This window comes from Syzygium oleosum, unplaced genomic scaffold, assembly GCF_021117445.2.
Source record: "Syzygium oleosum isolate NSW1041296 unplaced genomic scaffold, Sole_v2.1 Sole_v2.01, whole genome shotgun sequence".
NCBI lineage: Eukaryota > Viridiplantae > Streptophyta > Magnoliopsida > Myrtales > Myrtaceae > Syzygium > Syzygium oleosum.
This window is the reverse complement of record NW_026607485.1, coordinates 3918421-3935099: the sequence shown is the minus strand read 5'-3', so window position 1 is coordinate 3935099 and position 16679 is coordinate 3918421. Positions and strand designations below refer to the sequence as shown.

Here is a 16679-nt window from a genome sequence, read left to right as displayed (position 1 = left end):
GTAGTGCTAGAAAACTACCAAGCATGTTGTACTACAAAATAGGTTCAAGCTACTTCAATTCTCCTTGTAGCCAAAACTAATTCGCCATGAGGCACGATTCTCTGCTCTCCTGACAACGTTGGTAGCTTTGTTATTGACTGATCAGATGTATTGCAACAAGAGTTCGTGCTAGTTTTGTAATGCGGTAACGAAAGAAGTGAAAGAATTTGATAGACGGTGAAAACCTTGTTGAAAAACAATTCTGTGGATACGAAAAAGACGAAAAAGAAGTGTACACTGCTTTCTAAGCGGTGAAAACATTGTTGGAAGCACTTCATAAGTTTTCATAATAATGACAAAAACATGCAAAGCAATCTAAGATAAACTGCATGACGAAAATGTCAGCAAATATCGTGATTGATTGACCGGACTTGTTCGACCTAACATGCGGGGAGTGTAAACTGCAAGGAAGGATGACGCACTGATTTATGACAAACACTCGTTACCAAGAAGCCAGTACACATGAATAATTACACACGGATCACAATTTATGGTGTCTAACTTGAAAGCCACTTACAGAGCAATGGCTAGTGAAACTAAGACAGGTTGAATATTGGGGAAGCTGAAAATTCTTGAAATTGAACCTGAAAGAATGGCCGCCTCATCATAGTGACAGGCGAGACTTGAATTTCAAATGTTTCCATTGCTTGTACATGCTGACTGTCTCTTCAAACCAATCATCTCTTAAATTTGGGCAGTCGGCAATTGTTAGTGAGCACTCGTCTGATAATTTCCAATTGAGTACATTAGGGAAACTTCTCAATGATATGCAACCTATAAATTCCAAATATTTGAGAGCCTCTAGTTCATCCAGGCCCTTAACTGCTAGAAGCCCTTCGCATCCTCGAATTACCAAGGACTCCAGCTTTTTCAAATCCGATAGGTCATCTAGACTTTCAATCTTAGGACACTTGTCTATTTCCAAATGTTTCAACGACTCCACAGAACCTAGACCTTGGATCGTAGTTAAATTTGGGCAATCGATCAGCCTCAACAGCTTCAACCTCTTCAAACTCAAAAGACCCACAAATCCCTCAAGGAGTTCTAACCCTTCCACTTCAAATTCAATCAACCGTTCAAGCCCATCGAGTTGAACTTCCTTCCAAAGACAGTGACTAATGTGCAAATGTGTCAATTTTCTCAAGTTGCAATGAAACGACGAACTGGTTATCGATTCATGATATTGGGCAAACAATGTTGATAGAGAAGGTGGAAGGAACGCGAGGGATTGTCGGCATGGACCATCTTGGGAGTAAAGACGACGCCAATTCACATCATGACCACCATATCTGAAATCCACCAATTCAATTAGGTTTGAGAGATCCGGGACCCACCGCAGCGAACTTGATCCCAGGCTTAGGCTTATCAAACTTGTGGGAAGCATAGGCAATAGTTCGAGTTTGTTGCAACCACATAATCCCAATTTCTCTAGGCGAGGAAGTAGTTTGATTGTCACCGGAACATTTCTAACAGGGGATAATTCCAAATGCAAAACCCTCAAAAGCGATAATTTCCAAATGCCATCAGGAATTTCCCACTCCAAATGCGGGCAATTCTCGGCATGTAGCTCTTCCAACTCTTTTAGCTCAACAATGCTCTGTGGTAGCTCCCTTATCAAAGAATACGAAATGTTGATGACTTTTAATCTACTTAGGTCTCCAATAGATTTAGGTAACTGCAGACTTTGTGTTTTCGATACATCTAACTCAATTAGTGATTCCAAGTTCCCAAGTGAGACGGGGAGTTCCCTTATTTTAGTACACGATAGAATGAGAGACTTAAGTTCCCGTAGATTCCCGATAGAACTAGGGAGTTCATCGATTCCGGTAGATCGCAGATTAAGTACTAACAAACGCTTTTGGTTACCAATGGAGTCGGGTAATATTGTGATAGCCGTATATGAGAGATCCAACTCTACCAGTGATGCCACTCTCGCAAATGATTCAGGCAGCTTCCTCAAGTTTTTGCAATGGCCTAAATACAAGTACTCGAGCTTCTCTAACCCTCCGATTCCTTTGGGCAGCTTTCTAAGTCTTTCACAACCTTTCGCATTGAAGTAAATAAGGCACTTAAGCTTCTCGAGGGAACCATCAACCTCAATAAGTCGTCGGCAATCTTCAAGGTTCAATCTCTCTAAACTCAAATAATCAGAGAAGTTTGGAGTCTTGATCATGTTGTCGCAATATGAGAGATCCATAACTTTAAGTTTCTTGGCAACCTATTGCAATAGCTAAAAGAGAGTAAAGGGAAAATTCTGTGCAAATTTAGAGGCAATAAATAGTTGTGCTGGAACCTAGATGTAATTGGGTTGACTAAATTTTCTCATTTAACCCACATAGATCCGTTCATCTAGTACTAACACCTATCCATCCTGATCCACATTATCCACGCATATATCAATTCAACACAATCTAATTTAGGGGCCTTCATTGGGAGACCAGCTTAGTCAGCTTAGTTTTACTTGTGGAATGGCTTTGGTGAATCCATTTATTAGCCATTTTATTTACAACGGGTTATTGCCTACATAGTTATGGTATAATAATTTTAGTAAAAACATAAAAACTGCACGAGACAATTCAATGGAGAGAAAGATAAACGAATATAGCGACCAAGTACCTTGATTTGACTCCAGCCAGCCCAGTCCTCCGTGATGGAACTATAAGACAAATTGAGAACTACAAGATTGCTTGGATGGAAATTGATGGCGGAGAGCTCTTGAGGACACCCATGCCAGGTCATGTATCTTAACTCTGAAAGTTGATTCTCAAAGTGTCCATCTAATTGTCCCCAAATTAATTTGAGGAACCTTATGTTTGGAAGCCTTGCAAACTCTTCACTTGTATAGCTTCCTAGTGCATTTCCATTTAAGCAGACTGCTTCAATGGCTTCCTTTCTCTGCCATTCAATGGTAAAGTAACACAAGAGTAAATGAAAAATGTCTTTATTCTCTCTCCTATTATAAAATGGCTCCTAATTAATAAATGAACTATTGAGAAAAGCATAGATCGAACATATGGTTTCACCTCTTCTGTTCTTATGATATTAAAGGCGGTCAAAGGATCCCATAACCTGCTTTGTTTTCTTGGATCCATCAGCCTCGTATATCCACAAACGATTTTCCTCCCGAGATATCTTAGTTGATCGTGCATCCAAAATTTGTTGTCATCAGTTATCTTTATCAAGGACATGCAGACAAGGACTTGAATCGAATAATCCGGGAAAAACCTACAATCTTTCCACATATAGAATGCATTCGTCTGGTCTTCGTCCACAAAGAGACATGCGATGTCGAGAAAGATTTGTTTTTGCTCATGACTTAGGGCATTGTAGCTGATCTTCAACTTGTCTTGGACCTTCTCATGAGGTATTTCCCTCAGATTGTCCAGCACATCTATCCATAAGGCTTTGTTTTGGCAATGAAGTAATGAGCCTATGACTTCAAGAGCCAACGGAAGTCCTCCGGTCATAGAAACTACTTGTCTCGAAAGACTGTCATAATCATTTGTAGGAAAATTTCTTCCGAAAGCATGTCTACTGAAAAGCTCGAGTGACTGAACGGAATCTAATGGCTTCACTTCGTACTCGAATATTTGGTCGGCTTTTAAGACACTTTTGTTCCTAGCTGTAATAATAATTTTGCTCCCTGAGTTGAGCGAGACATGCTTGATGGCTAGTTTTTCGAGTTGTTCCTCATCATCCACGTCGTCCAGAACGATGAAAACTTTCTTGTTAGAAAGTCGCTGCGCAATAACCTTGATCCCATCGTCGACATCGTTGATTATGTCATGAAAGCCTGAACCAAACATGTTAGATAATAATTGTTTCTGTAAAGTTATGAGGCCAAAGCTGAGCGATGATTCCCGGACATTTCCTAGGAAACAACAATGGCTGAAGAGGTGATTTATTTTGTTGAACACAACCTTAGCGAGAGTCGTTTTACCAATTCCCCCCATTCCATGGATTAGAACAATGCGCATGCCCCCGGAGTCCACGTCCAATAACTTCATAATGGCTTCCACTCGATCGTGCATTCCGACTATATGCTCGATGACATATTTGTCTTTTGTCTTCAACTTCATCACAATCTCTTGTATTACTGATTTAATGAATTTCCAATGCCTGCCACATTATTGAATCATTTAAGTCGAAAATTGTAAAAGATAACTCAGGACACTTGGCAAGTGGTTGCATCAACATGGCTAGTAACGCTTACTAAATCGACTACACCCAAAAGGAAGAGACGTTTTAGGTGCTTTTGGAACGCAGCGTCACCACGATTTAAACAAATAATCATGTAGCGAATGTTATAAGCTTTTTAATATTTATTTGCTTTCGAAATGGCAACACTTCCAAAAGGTGATGGACATGGCTGGATGGGAAGCTAGCACATATGTAAAAATTTCTCGAGAAGGAGAGAGAAGGCAATTTTAAAGAGGTAATCCACAATTTACAAACGCAAAGATATAGAAAATTACATCTATCAGTGAAAAGAATACCAGGTTCTTGCTTTATTTGGTTTGGATGAATGACATGGTTACCAAAAATAGTTTTCCAAAACACACATGCTATTTATTCAATTACAGACCATCTAAACGAGAACTTATGGAAGCTTGGATATACATTGAAATTCCAAAACAAAAGTTACGGAGCACTTTAGGACACCTACATACCCTTGCTTTTTCAGCTCCCATCCTTTGATTTGAGCTACACTTTTGAGGGCATCCTCCCACTTTAGCCTCGTCTGGCAGCCGAACTTCTTCTCATGCTCCTTCAAAGCGCAGACGTACCGTGGAGACATAAGTCTAACATCGCGAGGTTTCACATCGTAGAAAATCGGCATAATCACCTTCTCTGATGGTTTGGATTTTGTGCACTCCACCATGTGTGCGAGCTCGTGAAGGCACCAGGGACTCAAAGCATAACCTTTAGAGAAGATGGGTACGTAGATCTTCGACTTTTCGATGGCCGTCGGTAGCTCACCAGCTATTTCTTTACCAACGTGAAGCTCTTCCTCGTCGAAGAAAACATGGATGTTTGCTTCTAGCATTTCATGGTAAAGGCAATCCGTGAATCCTTGGCGAGTGTCCGGCCCTCTGAAACTCAAGAAGACCTCGTAGTCATTTGCTGATGACTCACCGCCACTCGTTCGGGACTCCAAGCTCTTTCCCCTGTCCATTCTCACATGTATTTTCGCCTGAGGGTTTCCTCTCTCAAAGCACCTGATCAATGAAAGGTTCGTTCCCTTTGTGTTTGCATTAAAAATAGACTGAATAGCCAATACTGACTTTCGTTTACATTACGCTGGAGACCTCTATTCCTCTGAAGTTTCGTTTGCCATGTCTTTAAGCGTCCAAAAGTGAAATAAAAAAAAATATATATTTCGAGTCTTCGTCAACTCTAAAAAAGCGGAATCTGATATTTTAGAAAATATTGAGAGTTATCTGATATTTTAGAAAATATTGAGAGTTATCTGATATGAGAAAGAAAATATTGAGGACTATCTGATATTTTAGAAAATATCCGAGTCTACGTCAACTCTATTCCTAGAACTTTCCCTAGTTGAATGGTCTTTGAATAGTACCCTTCCCTAGTCGAGTTTACATCAACTCGAAAATGGCGTAATAAGAATGCGTCTCTTTTTCTGGTAGACTTGATTTTTGACGAACTCACACTATGCAAGTCGTTCTCGATGGCTATAAAATATTGAGGAAATACAGTATTAGATTTATGGTAGACTTGGTGTTTCCAAGATTTCATTGGTCCCCGGCTATGCTTTGATTTTTTGATGGGGCAAAGTGAAATCGAGATTGCAGTTTCATTTTACTTCCTTAACTCTAGGGTTGTTCAGATACTGTTTTCACTTGAACAGTAATTGATTTATAATTAGATTTCTTTCACTTGAACAGTAATTTTTCCCATTTTATTAGGTAATTCTTTTCCTAGATCCGTTTGGAGTGACTTTATCTTATACTTATTTGTTCATTTTTTATATTTTGCGATACTCGCACTTTGACTTTATTTAATCTTAAGAAATTACAGTATTAATCCTAAACTTTTCAATCATACCAACATTTCAATCTTCCTTATCTACAATTAAGGAACCGTCATAGCAACCTACTTCTGCATGCCACCGTGGAGGTGGGATGTTGCGTGTGGGAGAGAGTATTTTAGCGAAATTTTTTATTCTTAGAATCCTAATTCCTTATCACGTGCCGTGGTGGCACCAGTTATAACAAGATATGTAACATAGAAAGTATTTTGATTTAATCTTATATCATGTTGGGCAGCGCATGATTGCTTTGTGTTGGGATCACATGAAATAGTCCTTTTTGCTACATACGTCAATGTTTATGCGGAACAAAGAATAATTGTTACATGGATGATTTGGCGAGATAATGTTTTCCCAGATAAGGAAACAGTGTCTCTACTTTTGGTCTGAATATTTCAATGAATCAGCTTTTCTTGGACATTTTCAGCTAAGAGTAGGTAAACGACCTATTTAGACGGTTTCCGAGCGACTTCCCTTGTCCACAATTTTAAGATGGCAACCGAGTGAGTGATTTGAAATGTCCAACCTTCCTTTTTGTTCATAGCTTGTCCAATCTTCTATCTGACACACATTTGAATTGATAGGGGGCCCTTTCAACCCAATTCCCAATTTTAGCACCCTGATTATAAGTGCGCGAGTTAAAAAAAAGGGAAGGAGAAAAGAACATATTTTTAGGGGGGCCTTTCGGAATTATAATTGTGAAGGAGTATTTTGAAGTGGGTGTGCCATGTCTTCGGAGATATAGATAGAAAAGACATTTGTGTGCTAAGTTTTATAAGGACTGTATAGAGATTGCTATGCGAGGTGTTTCGGACTGATTTGTCTGACCAAATGCACAATCCAACTATGTTTGATGAACTTAACCGACTTTCAAGCACGTTCCTTCCGAATTTCCCAACTCACTTTCCGACCGATTTTGTGTCCAAAATAGAATTCACGCATCAAATCCTAGCTAGAGCACACCCATTTGTCTTTATTGTCAGCGAGGGAGGTATGAAACGAAGTTTCTTTGTTGTTGAAAATGATTGCGCGGGATGACAAGTCTTGAGGGAAACTTCTTGTTGCTTCTAGGTTGCTTAGACCCACGCTTATGTCAAACCTTACGTATGATCCTATCAATCTAGGAGATGGCACATATTGAATATCAAAAGATCACCCGAAAAAATTAAAGGTTTTTAGTAAGTGGAAAAATTATAAAAATAGTCTTAAATCTATTACAATTGTGCCAATTTAGTTATAAACATTTTTTTATGCCAATTGAGTCCTAAATCTTTTGCATTTGTGCTTAATTCAATTTTGTATAAACATTTATCTTGACTTTCAGACAATTTTTAATATTTTTTAATATTTTTTTCTTTTTTTTCCTTTCTTTTGTTTTTCTAATTCTTCCCTCTTCCTCTAGCCAGTTGCTGGACCTCGGCAACCGGCTAGAGGCAAGCCCCTCGCTGGCCATCGACGAGGCTCGACTGCCCCTGGCAAGGTAGAGCCTTGCCGGGGGAGGTCGACCTCCTGAGCCTTTGCCCAGCGACGACAAGGGCTCACCTCGCCCAGCGACGACGAGGCTCGGCCTCACCATGGCTAGGTGAGGCTGACCTTGCCGTGTGGCGTCACAGATCTGGTGGGGCCTAGCCTAGCCCAACCATGGCAAGGCCAATCTTGTTGTCATTAGGCGAGGCTCAACCTTGCCCTCGCTAGTGGCCGGCAGTGGCGAGTCTCGCCAGTGACTGGCGAGGCCTCACCTCTGGCTAGTTGCCGAGGGCTGGAGGAAGAAGGAAGAAGGAGGAAAAAAATGAGAAAGAAAAAAAAGGAAAAAAATATTAAAAATTCGAAAAAATATTAAAATATTACTAAATTTTATCCACTTCAGCGCAAGTTGTGCCACATCAGCGCGGGCCGGCCAAAATTAGCCGGATGGATTGAAATGACATAAATGCAAAAGGTTTAGGACTCAATTGCTACTCACACCGGTTCCGGGCCTAGTTCCAAAATTGTTGGAACCGGAACCGGCCTGGTCAACGAGCTGGGCCCGGATTTGACCGGGCCAGTTCCGGGCCAAAACCGGCCCGTGGCCATGTCTAGTACCAACCATTGTTTTTCGCGTAAGAAAAGCAAACAAATTCGAGTCTAAATGGCGTAACCACTCCACGGAGCTTTTTCTCCTAGTGGGCTCCACTTCTTGTAGACTTGACTTTTGACGAACTCACAACATGCAAGTCGTTTTCAATGGAAATAAAATGTTGAGTAAATTACAGTATTAGTCCTTGGTGTTCCCAAGATTTCATTTTTGGTCACCTGCTATATTTTGTTTTTCGACAGGCCCAGACAACTCGATATTACAATTTTATTTTACTTCCTTAACTCTAATACATATTTTCAGATGCTGTTTTCAAACTTAAGTGATATTTTGAGATAGATTTATGATTAGATTTATTTTACTTAAACAATAAATTTTCCCGTTTTATTAGCTAATTTCTTGTGACATTCCGAATTTCGACCCATTTTTGGGATTTATAAAACGTGTAATTCGTCAGTGTGCTTATAGTAAAATCTCGCCCGGGAACTGATCACTCTCGGATATTGTTTTTAAAATTGAGATTTCGCTAGAATCGCACTCGATCGAATTTGGCCGTTATTTAGAGTCCAAACTTTGGTGTCGAATTTCTCGGAGTTTCGTGACGAATTTAATTGGATGGTGTCGATATTATTGTGGCCAGCGTCGATATTGCCCGGAATTATCGAAAAGTGAAATTTGAATCGGATGCGGATTTTGACCAGTATACCCCCCTCTAGATTTATATTATTTAGTATCTTTTTAGCCTTTTCTTTAATTTGAAATCTGGAATTTTCGTGGCCCTAGGATCTTGACTTGCTCACCAAGATCAAATATGAGCCCTTGGATGAGAGTGAGTGGGGTTGTTGACCTTTTTGAATTGATCTCTCTCTCTCTCTCTCTCTCACGATCATCCCCTTCCCCCAGTTCTGCCGAGACCCCCCTCCCTCTCCTTCTACCATGGCCGCGCGAGGAGCCCAGCCGCGCCGGAGCAGCCCGCCGCCACTCATCTCAGCCACACACCACCACTGAGCTCACTCTCTCCCTTCCCTTCCATTTGTCCATCCCGTCACCACCACCACTCAGCATCACCAGCACCTTCGTCCATCTCCACCAGCCAACCACCTCAGCAGTCCAGCGACCGCTCGCCGCCGTCCAGGTCGCTGGAAATCGCCGAGCCACCCGTCCGACCGCCGGAGCAACTGCTGCTTGCTTGGCTTGGCTTGGCTTGGCTTTGTTAGGCTCCCTAGCTTGAAAATCTTGCTTAGGCCTTGGGTAAGTGCTCCCTAAGCCTTAGTTAGGATAATGGGTTACTAATGGACATGTTTAGGGGTGGATTAGGGCTGTGGATAGTTGGTTTTAGTGGCTGATTGTGCTTGGTTTGCTTGGTGGTGCTTGTTGGTTGATTTCCGGTAAGGTTGCTGCTGCGTCGCTGGATTTTACTATGTTTACTGTGACTTGTGTGGGCCGAATTTGAGGAAGTTTTCTTCATGAAAGTTGTTCATAACATCTTGAAGTATGACATAATTTAATTTGAGAAATTTTGGAAATCATTGGAGGCCATTTGGAAGTCCATCTTTGGACCGAAATTAGTCTGCCGGAAATACTGTTCCTCCGACCTTCGGGTCTGTTCGAATTGTTATAAATTTTTCCAGACCCATTTTCAAAATACTTCCTTCACAAAACTTGTTGGGGACATTTGTGCCTATGAAAAATAAAAATTTCAAGGCTTTCCAAAGTGATTTGGGTACTGGATGAGATGCATTTTGATGGTCAGGTGGCCTGACCGGACGGGTTGAATTTCATCTGACTTCAAGTGACAAAAATAGGTGTTTACAGTTAGAACTGGGTTTCGAGTTCTTCACGGAAAATTTTTATCAAGATGTTTTATACGACATATCCAAAATTCATAATTTTTGGAGTTTAATTACTATTTATTTTAAAAGGGATTCCAGAACTGTGCGCTGGCCCAGAATTGCTCCGAATCTGTGTATTCGGTTTTCCCTTGTTCCTTGTGGCTGAATGTGGCTGTTTATGGCTGAGTGTGGTGGCTGATTTGTGGTGCAAACGTGGGCTAAATTGTGGTGGTTCAAGGGCCGTTTTGTGTGATGATTTGTGGGACCGATTGGTGCTCGAAGTGGGGCTTAAATGTGTGATAGTTCGTGTGTGAATTAATGTTCGATTAGTGGCAATTTGCATTGGTTGTTTGTTGTTGAAGCGAGTGTGTTTGAGTGGCGGTTTGACTTGTGATTTTTCCCCATGTGTGATTTTATGCCTAAATTGCGTTGGACGTGCTGTGTTGGGGGCTAGGTTCGATGGCCTATCGAGGCCTTTGTGCACTCGATTTAGTATGGTGCATTTTGTGGAAATTGTGGTGGATTGGATGTAAGAACGGACTTGAGACGTGTTGACGGTGATCCGTAGAATGAAAGTTAACGGACTTGAGACGTGTTGACGGTGGTCTGTAGAATGAAAGTTAACGGACTTGAGACGTGTTGACTGTGGTCCGTAGAGTGAAAGTTCACGGACTTGAGACGTGTTGACGGTGGTCCGTAGAATGAAAGTTGACGGACTTGAGACGTGTTGACGGTGGTCCGTAGAATGAAAGTTAACGGACTTGAGACGTGTTAACGGTGGTCCGTGGAAGGAAAGTTCTACCTGAGGCTTGTTTACGCGGGTCATTGGAAAGAAAGAAATGTCCCGAGAAGTGATTACGCGGGACGGAGCCCGGATTGATCAGAGGGCTGACCTGAGGCGTGTTTACACAGGTCGTGAGAAAGTGTGAAATGTCCAGTGAGGGACAGAGCTTGGATTGATCGGAGGGCTGGCCTGAGGCGTGTTGACGCGGATCGTGGAAAGTTGGCTGGACACGCATGCGAATTGTGCTTGGTTGAATTGGATGAATGTGCGTGTATATGGCGCTCGAGTGGTTGTGTTATGATCGGGAGCTATTATTGCATTATTGTGAATTAACTAACGTGTAGAGGTGACGTGTGGATTGAGACGAGGTAAGTGCGTGGATGTGAATTTTGTACGTTACTTGTTAGATTGCATGTAAGACTTGTTTGGGTACGCATTGACCTAGGTAGGGTTTAGGGTGTTGCTTATTGAGACTCGTTCTCATGGTTATTATATAACCATTTCAGACCTCCGACTCCGATCATGAATGGTCCGTCACAGCGCTTTGGGATCCCGAGGAAGAGCCGATGAAGCAAGATCCCGAAAAGGAGCCCATGGAGTTAGTGGACCCTTTTTGTATAGCTAAGCTAATCTACCCGACCACTTGCCCCTTTTTTATGATGGTGGTTTTAACCCTAGTGGCCTTTGTATGTAAGGTTGGATTTTGTAAGTACATGCCGTTGAATGAAGTATGTGGTTTATCTGTTCAAGTGTTCTACTACCCTTGGTCTTTAATCTTGTTTGGGTGCTTTTAATCGTTTTTGCTTGCGCTTTATGTTTTGATGTTCGCGTGGGTCGGCGACGAGTCCTGGGACGTCTCATTTTCAATACGACCGTCGAAGGGGTGTCGCGAGCCCGTTGGGGTTCGGGGCGTGACATTTCTTCCCTATATTTGTTTGGAGTGACTTTGTCTTTTACTTTTTTGTTTATTTTTGTTTATATTTTGTGGCACTCGCACTATGACTTTCTTTAATATGAAGCAATTAAAAGTTTCATATAAAAATATTGACATGTTCATTCACCTACATATTTATCATAACTTTCTAAAATTTGAATGACATTTTCAAGCTTTGACGGGAAAACAAAAAAGGCCCTGATCTCTTGGTTATTTTCTAATCTTCATTTATGGATTTTTATGGTTTGATTTAAAAGTAAGTTTGACTCGATCTATTTCGATGTGAAAATCGGGATTTTTCTTTTTTGGTTTCATGCTTTTGCGTGTGAAGCGATACGTCATATGAACCTAGTGGTTCAATTCTCTTCGTTTTCATCGTATTAGTTTGTGTTGGAAAAATAAAATTTGGAATTGATATTCAAATATGTTTTGAAGGATTACATAATATTTATAGATCCTTTAGATAACTAGAACAATTAAAAACTATCTTAAAAACAAGCAACAATAAGTAAACATTAATTTCCTCGAGAACAATTTCCAAGACTTCAAGTCTCTAGATAATAATTGCAAGAATCCAAGGTGCGTAGGTTGTGGAGAATATATACTGTAGCCATTCAAATGTTGTGGTCTTCAAATATGAAAACATTTTTCTTTTAAAAAGGTGCTAATCTATTTTAACCTTCATACGAGTGATAATCCATCATTGACCTCACCAATACTTTCCATGATCTGATTTTAAATAGTAGAAGATCAACATCCAAATTGAGCCTGAAAATCCTTGCCCAAGATTGACTTTGATTAAAGAAATAACAATCTTCACATATAAAATCGATTGGGTCTGGAGAGGCTAAGACCAAGAAAGGAACCACATGCTTAGACTCGCCCATTTGCACTTCGAGCTAGTAAGGGTGTAGCGGGCTGCTAGGCGTATTTGCACTTCGAGCCTGGGAGGGTCTGGCAGGTTTCTTGGCCTATAATTCCCTCTCTAGTTACAATTTCACACCTTAATTACGTTTCAAAGTTTCAAATTAAAAGTATAGACTTTATACCTTTGAGTCTAATATCATTCCCATAAGCATGGGACAATTATAGAAAGCAAAAATAGTGTCAGGCTTAAATTGTTATGAAGAAAGTGTCAATTTGAAAATATGTGAAATGAAATAGTGACTCTTCGACCCACCCATGGATAGCTCAGTTGATTAGGGCGTACTTGGGATTGTGTGATTAGGCGCACTGGTCTCAGGTTCGATTCCCTAGCTGAGCACTTGTGATTTAAGTGGGGGGCCATGGCGGTGGGTTGCTGTGCTAGTCTCCCCCGAGGAATAGTCGAGGTACGCGCAAGCTGGCCCGGATACCTCGGTTACAAAAAAAAAAAAAAAAAAGTAACTCTCCGGATAATGTTTTCGCTAAAGTAGTTTTTGTCCTTTGTTATACAAGTCAACTCTAAAATGGCGTAATCAGTGCTACATGGATGTAAAATGTACTTCTAAATGGCGATATCCTTAAGGAAGCTTATATGGTGCCTCTCCTTAGATATATTCATTCTTCTTATAAAGTTTGTCGATTGCGTCGACCATTATATGGCCTGAAACTCCTCGTGCATGATATTCCAAGTTTAGCTCAATCATGAAATCTTTTGGCTTCAAATTCAGTCCCAATGACTATGCTCTTTTTGCTTGGCGCACATTCTGAAGGTATGTAATGCTGCTCTTCTGTGTAGACGACATGATTATTACTAGCGATGGACACATAGGCATTTCAAAACTCAAGCAATATCTTAGTCAACAGTTTGAAATGAAAGATTGAGGTGACTCAACTACTTTTTAGGCTTCAATGTTAGTTCAGAGTCCTCTAGATATTATCTTTCACAAGCAAATAAGCCAACGATCTTCTTTCTCGAGATGGACTCGCTGATAAGAAGGTTGCTACAACTCCTATTGAGACCAATGCCAAATTTAATGCCAAAGATGAAAATCCTTTTTCAAATCTTACAATCTAACGACAGCTGGTCGGCAGTCTTGTATATCTCACCTTTACTTGACCTGACATCCCCTATGTTCATATTGTTTGTCAGTACATGACCGCGCCTCATACGACTCATTTTTCTATGGTACTTCGAATTCTTTGCTACATTAGGGGCACATTATGGCGTTTACTTTTCTACTCATTTTACTATGGAGTTGACAACTTCTTCCAGTACTAACTGGGTTAATGACCCTCAACATGGTCCCTCCACTATGGGCTACTATTTCTTTTGGGCAACACACTTATCTTATGGCTTAGCAAGAAACAGATCACAACCACTCGCTCTGGCACAGAAAAAAAAAATATCGAGTTTTGCTCATGCACCATCAAAGCTACTTTGGTTGGGATGTCTACTCGAAGACATGGGAGGGCGTTATAATAGCGGTACAGTCATCCATTGTGACTACCCCATATAATATTTTCATCAAATAATGAAATAGTGTCTCCTCTTTCCATATATACATCTCACCTAAAATCGCGTAATCGGTGGTGGGCTTCGCCCCTTGTACAGTTGACTTTTGACTAATTCAAAATATGCAATTTTCGTTCCACTTCCCAAGACAATATTTTCACCAAATAATGAAATAGTGTCTCCTCTTTCTTATATACATCTACCCCGTAATCGGTGGTGGGCTCCGCCCATTGTAGAGTTGACTTTTTACTAATTCACAATATGCAAGTTTTGTTCCACTTCCCCATATAATATTATCACCTAATAATGAAAGAGTGTCTCCTCTTTCCCTATATACATCAACCCTAAAATGTCGTAATCAGTGGTGGGCTCCACCCCTTGTAGAGTTGACTTTTGACTAATTCACAATATGCAAGTTTCGTTCTCATTACCAGGAGTGAGCGGTTCCAGGTTTTTTATAGGTTTCACCTGTAACTTGGAACTTGGAACCTACCTTCGGATATAAGTTTCTTATTTTTTGGAACCTGGAACCTACCCATCGGAACTTGGAACCTGAAACTTACCCTGTCACAGGTTCCAAGGTAGGTTTTAGGGTCCAATAGGTTCTTTTTTTTCATTTCATTTTTTGTTAAACAAAATGAAAATGAACGCAACAATACTAAACAAGCTTGTCATTCATTAAAGAGAATACAAAAGACCAATTTTCCTGGCATTACGGTTCAAATAAATACAATTAAAATGAGAAGTCATTGCATGAATCGATACTATGGGTAAATGGTTCCATGTTTCGTACAGGTTCTACTTGGAACCTACTCATGAGAATAGGTTCCTCATTTTTTGGAACTTGGAACCTACCCTATCACAGATTCTAGGTTGATTTCAGGGTCTACCCAAGTTCCACTTGTATTATTAATTGAACAATTGCAGTGAATCATCACCTTTAATGACCATCACTTGTTACTATGATCCATTGACCACAACTTATAGTTAGACACACAAAGAATATAAAACATTAATAAGTTATAAAATAAAAGTCTATTACCTCAATGAAGCCAATCAATCTTAGACGCTTCAGACTTACGAAATGGACTAGATGGAACTAAGGACACTGGGGCATCTACTAGTGGTGCAGAAATATCTACTTGGCTATTTTTTGTTCCAGATTATACACTCATCATCTAATGCAATGAAGGACCACAGGATCACGCGAATACATAGATAAAAAAACACAAAAAAACTTATTTAGATTTCAAGTTTCAGGTTCTACACCATTACAGTCTTCCCAATAGCCCCCAGTTTATAACTTACTGTCATCGTATTAAAATTTCAAATAATCTCTCCTATTGTTTATAGCGATTGTGTGCCATGAACAAATTAATATCATCCTAAAGGCATTATACACACACCCGGTGGGTAGTGAAACTGGAAACTTGCTACGACCACAAACTCTTAGTAGCTTAATAAACATCGTTAAAAGAAAGGCTTTTTTTTTATATGTCGGTCACATCAATCATGTTGTCCACATGATTCCTTCTCATCTTATTTAGTGCTTAAATATTGAATGTACTCATTTTTATTTGACTAGGTACATCCTATGTTGTTACTACATGATTTAACATTACGTGAAAGATCTTATACCAATTTTGTGCAATGAAATGATAGTCTTCGAATGTCTACTTATAAGTGACGGGTGAGCATCATCAAAAGCATTTAAGCAGGTCACTTCACGTCATTAGACTGATGGCTTTCTTTACTACATTCTTTGTCCAATCAATCCCTCAAGGTGACTTTCCGTTACGCAGGCCAATTCCATATCGCCAATATCCACATTGTCAACATAAGCTAACTGCATTATGGGGAAAACGCATTAAATTGTGCACAATGCATGATCGAAAGAATAATTGTCATATATCCCGCACCTGCATTTTTGCAGGTAAATCGGACATGCATTTTTGTAAAAGAATATAATAATAAACTTAAATAATAAAAAAGAGAGAGAGCCATAGTCCAATTTGGTGTGATTTTTTAAAGGACACGGTCCGGCCCACGTCGTCTTAACCATGCCCAATTCACTGCGGCCCATTACTCGTCCCATTAAGCCCATGTATTGATCGGGCCCAATTCGATTCTCTCCCTGGACTTCTTTATCTTCGTTCCCTTCCGTGATCCTGAATCCACTAGCAACAGCTGCAATCACCGGTACCGCGGCGGCAGTAGTTCCTCTATTAGCCCCTATTTCTCGGCCAGGGAGTTTGAAGTGCTTGAAGTTTTTTCGTTCATCCTTTGTTGGGTCCGATTCTCAGCCTTGTCATCTCGGATGATGTCTACCTTTGATCCGATCATATTCCCGATCAACATCTGCACTTTCAAGGTAATTATCGCCTTCGGTTGTTCTACACGCGAAGCAGAGGCTGAGAGATATATAGATATGTTTGCGTGAAAATTGATTTCGGTTAATGTTTTTTTCTTTTGATAATTTGAACTTGTATTATTGCTGATGTGATGATTTGAAAATGAATCTTTACTTTGA

The 16679-nt window shown here is 40.3% G+C and overlaps 2 protein-coding genes across 2 annotated transcripts in view; both read right to left on the bottom strand.

The window, feature by feature from the left end:
* Nucleotides 1–498: 498 nt before the first annotated feature.
* Nucleotides 499–16679, bottom strand: part of LOC115693040 (disease resistance protein RUN1-like) — a 40656-nt gene continuing 24475 nt past the window's right edge. Inside the window, exons 2-4 of the mRNA XM_056319573.1 lie at nt 3063–4158; nt 2656–2934; nt 499–2257 (exon numbers count right to left, since the gene is read on the bottom strand). Coding sequence (XP_056175548.1) covers nt 644–2257; nt 2656–2934; nt 3063–4158 — 2989 coding nt within the window. The 3' untranslated portion in view covers nt 499–643. The remainder of the gene's footprint in view (nt 2258–2655; nt 2935–3062; nt 4159–16679) is intronic.
* Nucleotides 4548–5342, bottom strand: LOC130140368 (disease resistance protein L6-like). Its single transcript, XM_056319540.1, has one exon. The coding sequence runs from the start codon at nt 5213–5215 to the stop codon at nt 4640–4642; it is 576 nt and encodes a 191-aa protein (XP_056175515.1). The 5' UTR covers nt 5216–5342; the 3' UTR covers nt 4548–4639.